This window comes from Oncorhynchus tshawytscha, linkage group LG05 (genome assembly GCF_018296145.1).
Source record: "Oncorhynchus tshawytscha isolate Ot180627B linkage group LG05, Otsh_v2.0, whole genome shotgun sequence".
Lineage (NCBI taxonomy): Eukaryota > Metazoa > Chordata > Actinopteri > Salmoniformes > Salmonidae > Oncorhynchus > Oncorhynchus tshawytscha.
The window spans coordinates 46,974,024-46,992,564 of NC_056433.1; the positions used below are offsets into that span (position 1 = coordinate 46,974,024).

An 18,541-nucleotide genomic window follows, 5' to 3' on the forward strand; every position below is an offset into this window, starting at 1 on the left:
TTATTGCAAGTGTAGCGAAATGCTTGTGCTTCTAGTTCTGACAGTGCAACAATATCTAACAAGTAATCTAACAATTCCACAAAAACTACGTAATACACACAAATCTAAGTAAAGGAATGGAATAAGAATATTTACATATCAATATATGGATGAGAAAAAAAATGTTTTTGGCTGTATGTAATAACACTTAAGATTTTCTGGGCTAACAATGTAAGAAATAATACATAGAAAACATTTCAGCATTTTGTTTTTTTAAGGGCTAGAAGCGAGGTGGCCCTCTTGTCTGCGCCACGTTGGTAACCAGTTTATAATAGCAATAAGGCACCTTGGGGGTTTGTGGTACATGGCCAATATACCACGGCTAAGGTCTGTATCCAGGCACTCCGCGTTGCCTCCTGCATAAGAACAGCCCTTAGTCGTGGTATATTGGCAATATACCACACATCCTTGGGTCTTAAATATGCCACGGCTGTTAGCCAATTAGAATTCAGGGCTCGAACCACCCAGTTTATACATGGGATTTATTCAATGACAGAATCATAGAATTAGAATGAATCATTGTAATTATATGGACAGAATCATCACAATAGAATTCTTATTCTTAGGACCGAATCATCACTGCTATTTCAGATTTTTTTTCTGATTGTCAGACAGACAAAGATCAATGTCAAGCGGGTGAAGTGACATTTTTCTTGTCTATTTTAATTTTCCCCGTCATATCACACCTGAAAAATAATCATGAATTGGTGGTGTTGTGGAAAATTGTGGTGAGTATTATTCATGGGCATATCGCGGATCAATCATGCATGTGGATGAAATCCGTTCATGCAATGGCTGAGATAATCCCATCCAGAGTATATGAAGATATGTGAAAACGCGCACGCACACACTTCACCGGTGTATAATCCTGCTCAACCGGGTGTGTGTGTTTTTTCTTCGTTGAAATGTTTTGCACCAGACTAACAAACAAGCATTAATGTATGTCGTAAAATATATTTTCTGTTTGAAGCAATCAGATGTTCCGTTGTTGCTCTGTGCGTTGTTCCCAGCGAATCATATCGCGGCGTGCACACGATTGGGTAGTGTGTTAGGTTGTCGAGACTAGTGCTAGATAACTTTCATTATTTAGAAAAAAAAGGTAAGTACATTTACAAACGCGGTGCATAATAGCCAATATTTGTTGTTTTTATTAGTTAGTGGTATTGTGTTATACACGTTGATACAGAGCAGTTTTTGTATTCAAAATCCGACATTTCAATGGCGGTTTGGCTGCTATCGAAAGCCGGATGGGATTACTGAAAGTCGTCATGCTAGCTAACTCTTAGCTAGCTAGCGCCCGCTGTCTGCAATTTTGTATTTTTTTTTTCTTATTTTGCAATTTTGTGTTTTGACTGATGACCTGAATTGACAGTGACGTAGCTAGCTAGAAAGTAACAGACCCTGGCTGTTGATACCCCTTTTTTGTGCATACGTGACACTGAAGTAATGTGTCTTATCCGTTTCATCATGCCAGCGTATGGTACTAACGTTTTACGTTAGCTAGCTATCTTCCGAATCGTCCACTGCTCTTTGACGTTGCAAATAGTTAGCCAAGATAGCTAGCTAGTCAGCCAGTGCATGATGTATCCACAAACACTAGCCAGCGTAACAACATAATTGCTGATCTTGTTTAGCTACAATGCGATTAGTCTGGCCACCACATTTCAGCATCAGACCTGCTAGCTAACTACTGCCACAGTTCTCTCCTGATTCCCACCTGTCCCTATCTATTAGATCTGAAGGGGTTGGAAAGGTGTAGGCAGTGTGGCGACCTCCCCCCCTCCCCCTTAAAGTCCCTTAAACCGGTCTCACACCCTCAGATCTATAGGAATAAGTGGGTGGGGGGATACGGGTTGATTCCAGATGCTTGCTCAATTTCACACATTCTTGGCTCTTTATGCTCAAGGGTTTCATGTTGTGCAATTGCAGTGAGAAACCTGCAGCTCCTGAGAGAATGCCTCAGACGAGTAAAGTGAATAGTTCTGCAGCAGGCGGCCCTGGGCAGGTGTCTGCACCAGACCATGGTGAGCCGCCACCACCCCAAGCCGAGCCCAGGGACCTGGCAGCGGGGGATGGAGGGGTAGGAGGTGACGAAGACCAGGGAGACCTCCAGATCAACAAGTCACCCAGCGATCCTAAGAAGTACAGGTAAGATCAACTTGAAATAAAGAACATTTCTAAATTCAGATATAGACGCGTAATCTCCCTCTGAAAAATCTACGGAAACATACTAGTATGGACCCAGAACTTAATTGAGCAGCTGACCAATTCTGCAATACTAATTCTGGGTTAACCGAGATTAATAGCTGCATCATCAGAGTGCGTGCGAATTTCTCTACCCGTCCCAGGTTGTGATGTTTTCAGTTTCACTGAAGTAGAACTGGCTTATCATGTTCATTTATTTTACTCGCTCTGAAGGTATATCGAGCTGACCAATGGCCTGAGAGTTCTCCTCATCTCAGACTTTAGCGGGGCAGACGGCAAGGACGCCTGCGGAGAGGAGGAGGAGGAGGAAGAGGACGGAGCATCAGGAGGTGGAGAGGAAGCGGAAGAAGAGGGGGATTCAGGGGAGGGCACAGAAGAGGAGGACGAGGATGCGGAAGAAGAGCACGACAGTGACTTTGAGGAGCTAGATGAGGAGCAAGAAGGGAAACAGAAGAAGGGGAGTTCAGAGAAACAGGTTGGTTTCCCTATAGCACAATACTAGGCTAATGCTTTCAGATGAGTGATCCAACAGCTCACAGAGGGAGCATAGCCACAAGGGTGCTATGCAACCAGCTAGTTCACTCTAGGGATAGTGTGATAAAGTGTGGGGACTGATGGAATTTATCAAATGAAAAAGTGTGTGCTTGCATGCTCGTGCATGTTGTGTGTGTGTTTTTTTTAATGTGTGTACTCATCCCTCCCGTGTCTCCCAGTCTGCAGCTGCTCTCTGTATCAGTGTGGGGAGCTTCAGTGACCCAGAGGACCTTCCAGGCCTGGCCCATTTCCTTGAGCACAGTGAGTGCTTTTAACAGGGGACCTTGTGTACTGTAACGCTACAGAAAATGATGCACATTCTCAATCTAACACTACATTGGAACACTACCTCTAAACAACACGTCTATCTGTTTCTCTCTATTTCTTTACCTGGTCTTCCCTCTAATCTTTTGACTCTCTCTTTGCACACTCTCTCTCGCTCCCTCACTCTTTTCCGCTCTTCCTCTCTTTTCTCTCAGTGGTGTTCATGGGCAGTGAGAAGTACCCCGCTGAGAACGGTTTCGATGCCTTCCTGAAGAAGCACGGCGGAAGCGACAATGCCTCCACCGACTGTGAGCGGACCATCTTCCAGTTTGACGTCCAGAGGAAGTACTTCCGCGAGGCTCTCGACAGGTGAGCCAAGCAGCCTCAAAGGAACAGTTCAGCCCCAAACCAACTTTTGTTAGCTGTTTTCATGCCTCAAAAGTGGCCCTAAATCTAACTTGTCCAGGGTCGTTTACAATAGTGCACACTGTTCGAAAACTTTTGCAATGGAAAATTAAAATAAGTATTTATTATTGGACAAGTTTACTCTCCGTTTCAAAACGTGTCCTTCCGTTTCGTGCCTAATGAATACGAGGTGAGCAGTTTGTCATTGGATGATCTCTCCCATTCCCCAGATGGGCCCAGTTCTTCATCTGCCCGCTGATGATCGAGGACGCCATCGACAGAGAGGTGGAAGCAGTGGACAGTGGTGAGTCGGGGAATAGTAAGAGGAAACCACGGCCGCGTCTAAAGAAGCCTCCCCTTTCTCCTTCATCTGCTCAGATTGGTTTCACAGAGCTGGTCTGCATGAATGAAGGACTCAAGATGAAGAGAGACCAGTGTAGACAACTGAGACCCTTCCAATGTTGAATACCACAGCCTTTTTCCATGCCCCAGCCTCAGTCACAGTTCCCACTCTCACTCCTCTAATGGATTGTCCATGCCTCTCTCTTTGATGTGCAGAGTACCAACTGGCTCGTCCATCAGACTCCCACCGCAAGGAGATGCTGTTCGGAAGCCTGGCCAGGCCCAAGCACCCCATGGGCAAGTTCTGCTGGGGTAAGGATACACACATTGGCTGTCATTTCCCAATTATCTCTCCTCCATCGCAAATGCTACCCAGGTACCAAAGGCTTCTGTTGTTCGACAAACATTCTAATTCTACTTTGTCCTGCTTGTAAAACAAATAGTTGGATGCATTTTCATTTGCACTTTCCTGCTTGTAAATGTCTCTGTGATCGTCAAGTGATGTCTGCCTTTTAAATATGTACACAGTGAGCTTTTATTACATGCTTACGGATGGTAAAGTCTATCTGCACGGTTAATAATGCGGAATAACATTTATTTCAGTCATTCAAGTTATTACACTATGTTAAAACGTTAATTAAAGGTGTAATAACATATGTCCTCGTCCTGTCCTCGGTCTCCCCCAGGAAATGCTCAGACCCTGAAGCACGAGCCCAGAGAGAAGCAGATCAACACCTACCAGCGTCTCCGAGACTTCTGGAAGAGATACTACTCTGCTCACTACATGACCCTCACAGTACAGTCCAAAGGTAGCTAGCCAAACGGCCAGACGCAAAGGATCCCTACTCTACTGAAGTGAATAGGGATTGTAGTCAGTCTACTGAAATTAATGAGGTTTGCGGTCTGTCTACTGAAATTAATGGCGATTGTAGTCGATCTGTTGAAATCAACTTGACTCAACTGTCCTTGTCTGTCCATCAGAGACATTGAACACACTGGAGGAATGGGTTAGAGAGGTCTTCAGCAAGGTGCCCAACAAGTAAGTGCACACAGCCACATGCATGCTGTCAAACATACTCGCGCTCGCTCACTCTGTCACTTTTTTGCAGCGCCCAACCGAGGCCTGACTTCTCTGACCTCCAGGACCCGTTCGACACACCAACCTTCAACAAGCTCTACAGAAGTACACAGGCTTTAAACTAGCATTCATACATGTCATTTTATCAACCTGTGCTTACTTACTGACTGTACCAATTCCTCAATTTCAATCGTGTGTGTGTGGCAGTTGTTCCTGTGAGGAAGGTGCATGCTCTCACAGTCACCTGGGCGTTACCTCCTCAGGGCAAGCAGTACAGGTAAGCCTCCCCTCAACAATGGCACCCTCACCTGTTGAACCGTTCAAAGACCAATTTAGCAAATATTTACACCTCACAATTATCCTGCGCTCCACACAAACTGCTTGGTTTGTCTTGGTGTCTCCGTGTAGGGTGAAGCCCCTGCACTACATCTCCTGGTTGATTGGGCACGAAGGCGCCGGCAGCATCCTATCCTTGCTCCGGAAGAAGTGCTGGGCCCTGGCTCTGTTTGGAGGGAACAGTGAGACAGGCTTTGACCAGAACACCACCTACTCCATCTTTTCCATATCCATCACGCTCACTGACGAAGGATTCCAGAACTTTCATCAGGTCAACTGGCGCGCGCACACACACACACACACACATGCAAAAACACAAACACACACACGCCCATGTGTGATGACACACACAGTCTGAATGTAAAGTGCAGCCGTTTTCCCTGTACAGGTGGTTCATCTAGTGTTCCAGTATATGAAGATGCTGCAGACTCTGGGTCCACAGCAGAGGATCTATGAAGAAATCCAGAAGATCGAAGCCAATGAGTTCCACTACCAGGAGCAGGTACAGTCACACTTCCCGGTCTAACCCCCTGTCGCGAAGCTGACTTTAAGCTGTCATTGCCATGACATAACGCGTCATAAGCATGTCATAAGTGACTGAGGGCTCTGTACGAACTTCTGTCCCACACAGACCGACCCCATAGAGTACGTGGAGAACATCTGTGAGAACATGCAGCTCTTCCCCAAAGAGGACTTCCTGACTGGAGACCAGCTCATGTTTGAGTATAACCCAGAGGTACTGCCTGTCTGTCTCACCAAGTAGTCATTGGATCATTCCTAGTTAATCTGTAATGGCTCATTTCTGGACACTCTTTGTACTGTTGCAGGCCCTAAAAAGTTAGGTCACCCCACAGTATTGTCAGAACAATTGCCCATACCAAAGTCTGTACTGCAACTGTAATGCACACAACTGTATACTTCATTGAAGTGTGTGTGTGTGTGTCTGTCCTCTACAGGTGATCTCCTTGGCCCTGGCCCTGCTTACCCCAGAGAGGGCCAACCTGCTACTGCTGTCCCCGGAGCACGAGGGCTACTGCTCCCACAAGGAGAAGTGGTTCGGCACCAACTACAGCATGGAGGGTAAGAGCAAGTGTCTCTGATTAGGAGTGCTGATCTAGGATCAGGTGCTGCTTTTCCATTCATTTTGATCTAAAATGCTAAGCTGATTTTAGATCTGCACTACTCTGAGACACTGAATACTGGCCCAGGATTTGCTTAAAGTGAGATTGGCTGAATTGGACCTACAATAGCTGTTATTGTCATCATAACAAGATATTACCTTTATATGATTCTTCTTACAGTGCTGTAGGGACGTGCCGAGTACTCTGACAAAACGAGTATCGTAACGGATTTGGAGATTTTTCTAAATACGATTTAAGTATTTTTTAAATTTTCCGTGATCAGAATAAAGTCATTTTCAGCTGCCAGCACGCATCTCTCTCTCACTCAAACTATGTGTGCTCAAAATAACTTCCCCAGACAGACACTCGCACCGCCACTCGTCTCAGGGCACAAGTCTGCCCTTCTCCGAACACGTATGAGTCAGAATCCGTAGTTAGTCATTGTAGTTCAGTCAAGGTATTTTCTGTAGACTTTTGTTAGTGTAATTTAATTATGCCAATGTGCTTTCATCAATTGAAAACCCGTAATCTATTTTATGAGAATTTCTAAGATTCTTGTTTGCATAAAATAGACGCAGACCAGTCTTTCAATAATAGGTAACAGAATTTATTCTCGGAGCGCGCTCCCACTTAACCACGAACAACAGTTTATATACAGATCATCGCGTCATTTCATTGCTTTAACAGAATCCCCTCCTCTTGACCGGGACAAAGTGAGGGGAAAAGTTCATTCTAACTTACTAACACACTCCCAGGTAACTTTTGACCCTTCAACATCATTGATCACCACTGAGCTGACAGTTCTAATTAACAGAAAACCTAGGAATGCACTCACTGCCTTATGTAAAAACCCCAGAGCTAAGTTTCTGTAGGTTCAACGCTGGGTTAACGACCTTATGTGTTTACACAGTCCCCAACCCATTCGTTTTTTCCTAGTTGGAATGGTGTTCATTAACTTTAATTACTCCTTGTCCGTGTCACACAATCTCTTCTTATGAACTCATATTGTTAATCAGATATAATAAAACGGAGTATAAGTTTTACTTAGTTACAGTTCCATTTAAAATGATTTGTTCAGTCATTTAATCATAATTTTCCCAACAACTTTGCTGAGGCCAATGCGGTCGTTTTTATCTGTCTACTTGGTGTTGTTTAGTCGGCCTACTTTGTCTGTATAATTATTCCATTGCTGATGACGTCTGCCGTTATGTTGTGATTCATGCTTGCTGTTATTATTTCTGCTCACCCAGGCATGTTTACCTCCAGGGGTCCTATCAAATGGCTAAATGCTCCATTGTATGAATATCTTTAAACAATTTATATGTTAGCTTGGTACATAACACCATCCTAGAGCAGGGGGTTGTGCAACAGGTCAATCGCGAGCTCCAGTACCACCTATGAGTAGCTCGCCAAACAATTCTGAAAGTGCGTGTGTTTTTTTCCCCCACGTGTTCCACCACAAACTACCGTAAACAAATCTCACACTTCACAGACACTTCAAGATCCAATTAAATTCACATTGACGTTATCCCACACCTGGTTAGCCACAATTAGTGTGACATTTGGCTTTTTATGCCATCTGCCAATTCATTTCCAGCAATATTTCCCCTGTCTGTCTGTGTGGCACATACGTTGCCAGTTAGCGTTAAAGATAACCGTCTTCTGGGTAGACAGACAGACAAAGGCTTTCCCCTCAACCTTCTAAATTAAATGTTAACTGCAAAGTAGGCTTACAGTGCATTTGGAAAGTCATCAGACACATTTGACTTTTTCCACATTTTGTTACGTTACAGCCTTATTTTAAAATTGATTAAATTGTTTCCCCCCTGAAATCTGCACACAATACCCCCATAATGACGAAGCAAAAACACATTCTCAGTGGCCGTATATTCAGCGGCTCATTTCGTGACATGATTCAGATAGTGTGTGTTGTTAATGTGGTGTGTTGGTCTGTGACTGACTGGGTGTCCTGTTCTGTACTGGTAGACCTCCCTGAGGAGTGGGCACGGCGCTGGGCCGGAGACTTTGACCTCAACCCCGACCTCCACCTGCCTGCTGAGAACAAGTTCATTGGTCAGTACAGATGATGGAAATTGTTGTGCGCCAATCACATTTACTCATCAATATTCACTTTTCGGTCTATTAATGTGTACAATTTTTTGGGGCCATATTCCTATCATTTTTAAAAAATTTATTTTTTATCAAACATAAATAAATCCTGGGAGTGACACAGACAATAGGCTATATCCTGTTCCTTTGTTTCCATAGCAACGGATTTCACCCTGAAACCATCGGACTGTCCAGACACAGAAGTCCCGGTGCGGATATTGAACAATGAGAGGGGCTGTCTCTGGTTCAAAAAGGACAATAAGTTCAAGATACCTAAAGGTGTGTCTGTGTTTATTGGAGTGTGTTCTTTTGTTGGCTTACTTTGGTAATATATATAACCCAGGGGAATTGTAGTGACATGTGATCTGTTCTTTTTCAATATGTGTAAGACAGAAATGTTAGTAGCTACAAGGCTATTTAACACATTTCAAATGACATAATGTTCTCGTGATTTAATACATTCCCTCTTTTATTTTCTTCTGTTAGCTTATGTCCGTTTCAACCTCCTCTCCCCAATGATTCAGAAATCTCCAGAGAAGTTAGTATTTTATATGAATCAATGTCTTACAAAATCTTTGCTTTTGATTGCTATTCACAATCGCTCCTAGCTGCAAAAGTTCTAGAGGTCCTTTCTAAATGTCTATGTATTGTGCCCTTGTAGCCTGGTGCTGTTTGACATCTTTGTGAACATCTTGGCTCATAACCTGGCAGAGCCGGCCTACGAGGCTGATGTGGCCCAACTGGAGTACAAACTGATTGCTGGGGAGCACGGACTCGTCATCAGGGTCAAGGGCTTCAACCACAAGCTGCCTGTGAGTGTTGCATACATACATACATACATGCATACATACATACTGTACATGCATATCAAATTTTATTGGTCGCATACACATGGTTAGCAGATGTTAATGCGAGTTTAGCAAAATGCTTGTGCTTCTAGTTCCGACAGTGCAGTAATATCTAACAATTCCCCAATAACTACCTAATACACACAAATCTAAAGGGATGGAATACGAATATGTACATATAAAAATATGGATGAGAGGTGATGGTATAAGAGAGTATATACAAATGAGATGAGTAATGTAAGATATGTAAACATTATTAAAGTGGAATTTTTTTAAATGACAAGTGAGTCTATGTAGGCAGCAGCTTCTCTGAGTTAGTGATGGCTGTTTAACAGTTTGATGACCTTGAGATAGAAGCTGTTTTTCAGTCCGTGTAGATGAAGGGGAGGAGACGGGTGGAAGAAGGATTTTTAAGTCTTGAGACATGTATTGTGTACCATTCAACAGGTGAGTGGGCAAGACAAAATATTTTAGTGCCTTGGAACGGGGTATGGTAACATGTGCCAGGCGCACCGGTTTGAGTGTGTCAAGAACTGCAACGCTGCTGGGTTTTTCACACTCAACAGTTCCCATGTGTGTCAAGAAGGTCCACCACCAAAAGGACAGCCAGCCAACTTGACACAACTGTGGGAAGCATTGGAGTCAACATGGGCCAGCATCCCTGTGGAACGCTTTCGACACCTTGTCGAGTCCATGTCCCAACGAATTGAGGCTGTTCTGAGGGCAAAAGTGAAGGGGTGCAACTCCATATTAGGAAGGTTTTCCTAATGTATTGTACACTCTGTCTATAAACCATTCTGCACTTCAACAAATGTGCCCTAGCTTCAGACAACCCTAAAGCTGACCTCCTGCCAACTCAACCTCCCTGCCTCTGTCCCTGTGTTAGTTGCTGTTGAACTTGATAGTGGACCACCTGGCAGACTTCACGGCTGAGCCCGGTGTGTTTAACATGTTCGCAGAGCAGCTGAAGAAGACCTACTTCAACATCCTCATCAAGCCAGAGAGGCTGGGGAAGTGAGTTGGGTTTCAAGCACTGTGACTGCTCCACCCTGTGTAGCATACAGTATCTGGCTGCTCGTTCTTTGGAAATCCACCCACTCATTTTCTTATGTGTCTCTCTCTAGCTGTCTTTATCCCTCTCTCTCTTTCGGAACACGAGTCAGAGTTGTAAAAGTGATAAAACTACCTTCAAAACGGTAACACTGATAAATTGGTGGGATGAATTATTTGAACACATCCATTTTTTTCTCTTCCTCCCCCTCTTTCCTACATCTCTCTCTCCTTCCTTTCCCCTCCCTCTCTCAGGGACGTGCGTCTGTTGATCCTGGAACACTGTCGCTGGTCGGTCATCCAGAAGTACCAGGCCATCATGAAGGGCCTCACCGTGGATGACCTCATGACCTTTGTCAGCGGCCTCAAAGCCCAGCTCTACACCGAGGGGCTGGTGCAGGGCAACTTCACGAGCACTGTGAGCACAAACTGACACATTCAGAAACGCACACACTTCACCAGTACTGTAAGCATCTTTATAAACACACCCAAACACTGTCTGATGCACACAAACACTAAAACATACACACACTAGGTGATGTGAAGTAATACATTTGAATTATTCTGCTGCTATCCCTATGCTATAATAATCATGCTAATAGGCATTATGCAACTGTTCTTTGCCCACAGGAGTCAATGAAGTTTCTGCAGTATTTTATTGAGTAAGTATCCTCCGCATTCTCTTTCTTAACTCTGAAAAGCAGGTCTGTAGCCTTCAGGTTAGCGCGTTGGACCAGTAACCGAAAGGTTGCTGGTTCAAATTCCGGAGCCGACCAAAGTGAAGAAAACAAATCTGTCGCGGTGCCCTTGAGCTTAGCAGGGGCCCTGTACAATGGCGACCCTGGCCGTGACCCCACTCCCTGCGGGTGTCTCGGGGGGAGTTGGCAAATGCAAAGAAATAAATTCAATAAAGCATTTGCATCACACACCTGTGTGTAACAGGACAAATATAAGCCCCCTCCTTTTATTATTATTGTCAACCAACGCAGCACTTCCTTACTATTGCTATTACTTGCAATGATTGAGATTTGTGGTTGGTATGACCTACTTTAGTTGAATGAACTGATTGTAAGTCACTCTGTACAAGACTGTCAGCTAAATGAATAACATGTAAATGCAATAATCTTCTGCGCTCTACAGCAAACTGCAGTTCAAGCGTCTGTCCGTGGAGGTCCCTGTGCTCTTCAGAGTGGTGGAGCTTCCTCAGAAGCCACACCTGTGCAAAGTCAAGTCCCTCAACAAAGGAGATGCCAACTCTGAAGTTACTGTCTACTACCAGGTACCTAACGTTCAGCCAACGGTCGGCCAACCTTCGCCCAACATTTCCCCCGACCTTCAACCAACATTCGCTCAACATTACAGTTTGGTCTGTGTCTGTGGTCTTTTGAGGTCGATAAATAACCTGTATTTTTCTGTCCTTGTCCAGTCAGGCCTGAAGAACCTGAGAGAACACACGCTGATGGAGTTACTGGTGGTAAGTGTCGTAGCTAACAAGGCTTGACTGGAATACTAAGGGCTCTATTTAAGTCCGGCGCCAAGGAGGCGCAAGTGTCAAACGCATGTTAGTTTGTTATTTCGCTTGCACCGAGGTGGGAGGGGTGGCAATATTTGAGATGTGTGCTTAAATACAAGAGCAAAAGTGACAATGTCCTGCAGCCCATCCTATTTGGAAATATTGTTGTTTTAAGAAAACAGATGCTTGTTTTCTGTTTCATTTCAAGCCCTCAGTTGTTTTCCCTTATCCTAGGCCTAGACTCATAAGGCTGCTTCAACAGCAATGTGTCTTGTCTTTTTTTATCCTGGCCTTGCAAAGTATCCTATCCCTAAAAGGTGTTTAAATGGTCTATTCGTCAGAGTGCCTTGAATTGAAAAGACGCTGCACATCCTACCTGCGTACTTCATTTCATTTGTTCAAGTATCTATCCCAGAGATCCCCTCTGGTTACCAAAGATGCACTCCTCCTGACTTACTTAATAATTTAAGTATCAACGACAGGCCTAGGCTATATTTTGCTTATTGAGAACATGTTTCACACATACAATACAATTTACGAGAGCCTAGTATTGGATTTATTTTGGGAGATGTGCAATGCATAAAGACGTGTAGGCTTGGCTATACTTACAGCCAATTTCAACAATGTTGACCTGACTGCCGACAATCCAAACATAGGCGTTGAGCAAGTACTGTTTTATATTTTTTATATATTTTTTCTGTTGCTATTAGGCTATTCGTTACTGTAGCCTATGCAGTTTAATAAACTGTCGTATCAATCCACAATGGACCAGGATGAGAATAGTCCATGCCCCCAGCCAAATTGGAGTTGATGACAATGCAAAGACCGTCAATAACATACAGAACTTGAGGCAAATGCATGCAGTGCAGTATTAATCCATGGAACGCTTTGATTGGCCAGTGTGTGGCCAAGTTTTCGTCATACCTACAGTTTGTTTATTCATCAAAACCTAGCCCTTTCACACCACTGCCAACTATTGAGCTCATAATTCGAGCTGTGAAAATAAATACTAATATTTCGGACGCACCTCCAGACCTATAGTGCTACCGCCGGCGATTCGATTTACCATTGCGTTAGGTTTTTGAAAATAGAGCCCTGAGTCAGTGAGTGGTGTTATGGGTTAAAGGGATACTTCAGGATTTTTCTACGCCCTTTATCTACTTCCTCAGTCAGATGAACTCATCGATACCATTTTTATGTCTGCATCCTGTATGAACGAAGTAAGAGGTAGTTTCGAGAGCCAATGCTAACTAGCGTTCACGCAATGACTGGAAGTCTATGGTATGCTATCTGTTACGCTAGTTAACAACTTCTTTCAAACCGCATGCGGAGACATCAACATGTTATCCACGAGTTCAACTGATTTGCCAAAATCCAAAATTGTCCCTTTAATGAAGTGCTATCTTTGCTGCTCTGTTCCCAGATGCACATGGAGGAGCCTTGCTTTGATTTCCTCAGGACAAAGGAGACTCTTGGGTTAGTCCTGTCCCCCCCTGATAACTAAAAGAATAAAGAACTAATGTGTAATAATATCTAATAAGTAACTACTACTTAATAACCACTACTTAACAGAGCAGTGTTGACTGATTTGAACTCTGACCTTGTATCCATCAGCTATCAGGTGTACCCCACATGCAGAAACACTTCGGGAGTCCTAGGCTTCTCCATCACCGTGGAAACGCAGGCCACCAAGTTCAAGTGAGTCACCAGCACTGTATATCTCTTACGCTACACTTGATCAAAATGTTGTTGCGATACGATTATTTAATTTTGTGTGTGACGTATTGGAATATTCGACATGCATAAGGAAACCCAACTTGTAGTTGTGCGTCAGGGTCAGTGACCGCTGCTGATGTTTTGTCAGGGGCAGTTCAGAGGAGAAGGATGGTAGCGTCATGTTCAGGTCAGATGGTTAGCATTGTTGAATATAGAAGTGTATTACACAGTAGGAGTACAATATGCTTCACATAAGCCTGAGAAGGTTATCGAAAGATTACAAGGGCAAGATTTGTATTTTTTTTAAAAAAGAGCACAGATGCATTGAAAATAATGCTCTTTTTGAGAGATACCATCCCCTTTCGTTTTTTTTAATACAAATAAGAGGCAGTCTGACGCACCCGGTGTCCGTTTCTCTCCCTCCCAGCACGGACTACGTGGAGACCAAGATCGAGGAGTTCCTGGTGAGCTTCGGGGAGAAGATGACCAACCTCACGGACGAGGCCTTCAAGACCCAGGTGACCGCTCTCATCAAGCTCAAAGAGTGTGAGGACACGCACCTGGGGGAGGAGGTGGACCGCAACTGGTTCGAGGTGGTCACCCAGCAGTACGTCTTCGACCGACTCAACAGAGAGGTAAGACTGTACACGGTCACAGCCGTATGGTTTACTCCAACTCTGTCATAATGTCGACATCAGGTGTGGCTCTCCTCTGGTGGCACTACCCCTCCATCATATACAATACATGACCAAAAGTATGTGGACACCTGCTCGTCGAACGTCTCGTTCCAAAATCATGGGCATTAATATGGAGTTGGTCCCCCATTTTCTGCAATAGCAGCCTCCACTATTCTGGGAAAGCTTTCCATTCAATGTTGGAACATTGCTGCGGGGACTTGCTTCCATTCAGCCACGAGCATTAGTGAGGTCGGGCACTGATGTGGGGCGATTAGGCCTGGCTCGCAATTCGGTGTTCCAATTAATCCCAAAGGTGTTTGATGGGGTTGAGGTAAGGGCTCTGTGCAGGCCAGTCAAGTTCTTCCACACTGATCTCGACAAACCATTTCTGTATGGACCATCGCTTTGTGCATGGGGGCATTGCCATGCTGAAACGAGAAAGGGCCTTCGCCAAACTGTTGCCACAAAGTTGGAATCACAGAATTGTCTATAATGTCATTGTAGGCTGTAACATTAAGATTTCCCTTCACTGGAACTAAATGGCCTAGCCCGAACCATGAAAAACAGCCCGAGACCATTATTCCTCCTCCACCAAACTTTACCGTTGGCACTGTACACTCGGGCAGGTTGCGTTCTCCTGGCATCCACCAAACCCAGATTTGTCTGTTGGATTGCCAGATGGTGAAGCGTGATTCATCACTCCAGAGAACGCGTTTCCACTGCTCCAGAGTCCAATGGCGGCGAGCTTTACACCACTCCAGCCGACGCTTGGCATTGCGCATGGTGATCTTAGGCTTGTTTGCGGCTGCTCAGCCATGGAAACCCATTTCATCAAGCTTCTGACAGTTATTGTGCTGACGTTGCTTACAGAGGCAGTGAGTGCTGAAGCACGGTTGCAACACTCACTATGACTATTGGAACCGAGGACAGTTGATTTTTACGTGCTACGTGCTTCAGCACTCGGTGGTCCCAACCTGTGAGCTTGTGTGGCCTACCACTTTGCGGCTGAGCCGTTGTTGCTCCTAGACGTTTCCACTTCACCATGACCGCACTTACAGTTGACCAGGGCAGCTCTAGCAGGGCTCACTTGTTGGAAAGGTGGAATCCTATGACGGCGGCACGTTGAAAGTCACTGAGCTGTTCAGTAAGGCCGTTCTACTGCCAATGTTTATCAGTGGAGTTTGCATGGCTGTGCGCTCGATTTAAAAAATGGTTTTATTTTATTTATACACCTGTCAGCAACAAGGGTGGCTGAAATAGCCAAATCCACTAATTTGAAGGGGTGTCCACATACTTTTTGTATATTTAGTGTACATGCCAGGCTTGCTTCACTATGGCCCGCACTAGGTGGAAGAGGGGGCGGCTCAAACGTCTGGGGGAGAGAAAGGGTAGGAATGTTTATTCATGCATTAAACTCATCCTGTCCCGCTGTGCTGCAGATTGAGGCTCTGAAGCTCATCACCAAAGCAGAGTTGGTGTCCTGGTTCATGGAGCACAGGGACACCACCAGCAAGAAACTCAGCGTACACGTAAGTCTGCCAGCTTTGACTGTGTGTGTGTGCAAGGGAGAGGGAGTGTGTTGAGCATTCCCCATGGAATGAATGGAGAGGGATCTCATTCGCTTTGTCCATTTAATATATACAGTCATTGGCACTATCCTACTCTCTGCTATTCCAGAGCGTACTGTAATCTCGCTCTCTCTCCCTGTCTCTGTGTGTCAGGTGGTAGGCTTCGGAGAAGAGGAGAACGACCAGGTAGGCCAGAGCAGCTGCGGCCCGAACCCCGCAGGGGGCGAAGTGGACCAAGACCAGGCCCTTAAAACCTCCTCCTACGGAGAAGTGTCCAAGCTGACCTTCCTGCCCGCCTCGCCCATGCTGGCCGACGCCACGCTCATCAACGACATCCGCACGTTCACCTCCTCCCTCACCCTCTACCCCTACCACAAAATCCTCAAGTAAATCGGTTCCGCAAAGCGGGAGGCGAATGAAGGAGCAGGGGGAGCCATATTAGCTCAGGACAACGATCCAGGCCAGGCCACAACGCAGTGCAGTGGCGTCTTCAGAAGGGAAACCCTCCTTTCTCCCTCTTCGTTCCCCACCGTTTCACTTTCTCTTTTCATCCAAGATAATAAAATAACAGCAGCAGCAGGCACTAGTATTAATAATTGCAATCACCACTAGTTCGCTAGGCACGAAAGCAGCCGGTGTTAAACGAAATTGGTCGAGAGCTTGTCCTTTTTATTCTCACCGGTCCCTGATGGATTGAATCGGAGGAATCACCTTTGCTGTGAATGTTAGCAGTAGGGACTCTGGGTCTGGCTGGCAGGGAGGGCAGACAGAGAGGGTGGAAAAGAGGAGCGGGTTCTATCATGTATCTGTCATTATCTTCATTTTGTTGTTATTTGAACTTACTATCACATATCGTATGAAACATCACCTCTAACATTGATGAAGGATTGTGTGTAATTTGAACAATGGACATCAGGGTTAACATCTGTTCACGCTGTAAGATTCTGACCGTAGAAAAGTCAAGTATGTTTGTCATGACAGTGAGCCTGATTCCATGTTCGGTGTGTGACATAGTTTGATTTGTTTTCCAGGTATGATTTTAACTGTAATTGTGTTTTGTAAAGAAGGCTAACTGTTACTGTATACTGTAGGTTTAACATTTCAGCCCTACCTCTTGCCTTTTAAAACCACTGGAAGACTGGCATGTTTTAATCTGTAGCCTGTTGTTATCATCATCTTTACATGTAAATATTTATTAAACGTGAAATGTCGGATGTTTCAGGTGTTTTTTGGTCTTCTCTTTCATTTGAGATCATGCGGCGTTGATGACCAGTTCTGTTAAATGCCCATTTACAGTTGGTGCTGAAACATTGTTGATGGATGAGGTAAATGGTCATACCGTACCTTGTACTGTCTTGTTGATGGATGAGGTAAATGGTCATACCGTACCTTGTACTGTCCCTGAAATACATTTAAAGCACTGGGATTAATGCCAACTCTCAAAGCTGGATCCTTCGATCCCCAGTTGATCAGGTGGATATGGAACGATGCACAACCTATTGTTACCCGAGACCCTCTAGACCCATTGTGGATTGTCATCTCGTGGATAGGACCTTCAAGTTTGGTGGGGGTGTTAAGTGTAAAGCAATCTATATCTACCCTGCAAATGAAAATGGGTTCCTTTGAAAGTTCCCAGAATTGGCTGGGATGTTGCAAGAATGTTCTTGTGATAATTCCCGAAGGTTGCACCAAACATTACAATGTTCCGCAATATCCAAACGTGTTAGTTTTTATAAAGTTCATAGCATATTTCTTTTAGGCTTAACATAATATTCCATTGAAGTTCACGAAATACTATTTTTTACCTTGTCTTGGAGTTCCTTAAATGTTATACTTTAGCAATAAGTCCTGAGGAGATGTGTTATATGGCCAATATACCACGGCTAAGGGCTGTTCCTAGGCACGACGCAACGCCTGGACAACCCTTAGCAGTGGTATATTGGCCATGTACCACAACCCCCTGAGGTGCCTTATTGCTATTATAAACTGGTTACCAATGTAGTTGCAGCACAAAAAAATACATGTTTTGTCATACCTGTGGAATACGGTCTGATATACCACAGCTGTCAGCCAATCAGCATTCAGGGCTCGAACCACCCAGTTTATACCTAATTCAACATGCTCAGCATGCACATTTATAGCTCGATGCATAACAAAGCAGAGTAGTTTACATCTCCATTGTTTCTAGATTTAATGGCAATTCACATTTGAGGACTGTATTGTAGGCCCACTACACGGTGATATAGACATAACCAGTCAAACATTTGGACACCTACTCATTCAAGGGTTTTTCTTTATTGTTGATACAGCAGTCAGAATGAGTCATCTAATGCTCCATTGTGTTGACTCTCGCCATTCACTCATTCTGGTGCAGCGTGTCAACGTATCTCTCTTATCAGCTGTTGTCAAACACCTGAGTTGAAGAGGAGAGTGAGGAAGGAACTGTTTTGTCAGTGGGCCTCTAAAGTACTCCCAGCAGTTCTAATATCAATAGATGGCTTGGCTGTATTCCAGGCCTCTTCCCAGCCTGACTTTAGATCAGTGCTTAGGGACTTAACTTTTACACGCAACCATTCACACACTAGACACACACTATATTCACACACTACTGTTCCAGACCTACCTGAAACCAACCATGTTGTTCCAGACCTACCTGAACTCAACCATATTGTTCCTGACCTACCTGAACTCAACCATGTTGTTCCAGACCTACCTGAACTCAACCATGTTGTTCCA

General features: G+C 44.6%; 1 protein-coding gene across 1 annotated transcript; it reads left to right on the forward strand.

Moving 5' to 3' along the window:
• Positions 1–1,023: 1,023 nt before the first annotated feature.
• LOC112250679 (nardilysin) lies at positions 1,024–17,023 on the forward strand. The gene is made up of 29 exons (XM_024421022.2): positions 1,024–1,138; positions 1,969–2,187; positions 2,458–2,719; positions 2,958–3,039; positions 3,258–3,411; positions 3,678–3,751; positions 4,006–4,101; positions 4,476–4,598; positions 4,771–4,828; positions 4,899–4,972; positions 5,075–5,144; positions 5,276–5,474; positions 5,592–5,705; positions 5,835–5,939; positions 6,160–6,283; positions 8,311–8,397; positions 8,593–8,712; positions 8,920–8,971; positions 9,095–9,245; positions 10,168–10,295; positions 10,587–10,749; positions 10,962–10,993; positions 11,472–11,610; positions 11,758–11,805; positions 13,268–13,320; positions 13,459–13,542; positions 13,988–14,195; positions 15,677–15,766; positions 15,959–17,023. Exons 2-29 carry the CDS (start codon positions 1,994–1,996, stop codon positions 16,193–16,195), a joined length of 3,321 nt encoding a protein of 1,106 aa, XP_024276790.1. The 5' UTR covers positions 1,024–1,138; positions 1,969–1,993; the 3' UTR covers positions 16,196–17,023.
• Positions 17,024–18,541: the final 1,518 nt, after the last annotated feature.

Excerpts from the sequence above, each read along its gene's own strand:
- LOC112250679 (XM_024421022.2), top strand. The coding sequence starts at position 1,994 with ATGCCTCAGACGAGTAAAGTGAATAGTTCTGCAGCAGGCGGCCCTGGG. Across the intron at positions 10,994-11,471 it reads TTTCTGCAGTATTTTATTGA|CAAACTGCAGTTCAAGCGTC; the intron begins GTAAGTATCCTC and ends TGCGCTCTACAG. Across the intron at positions 13,543-13,987 it reads ACGCAGGCCACCAAGTTCAA|CACGGACTACGTGGAGACCA; the intron begins GTGAGTCACCAG and ends TCTCCCTCCCAG.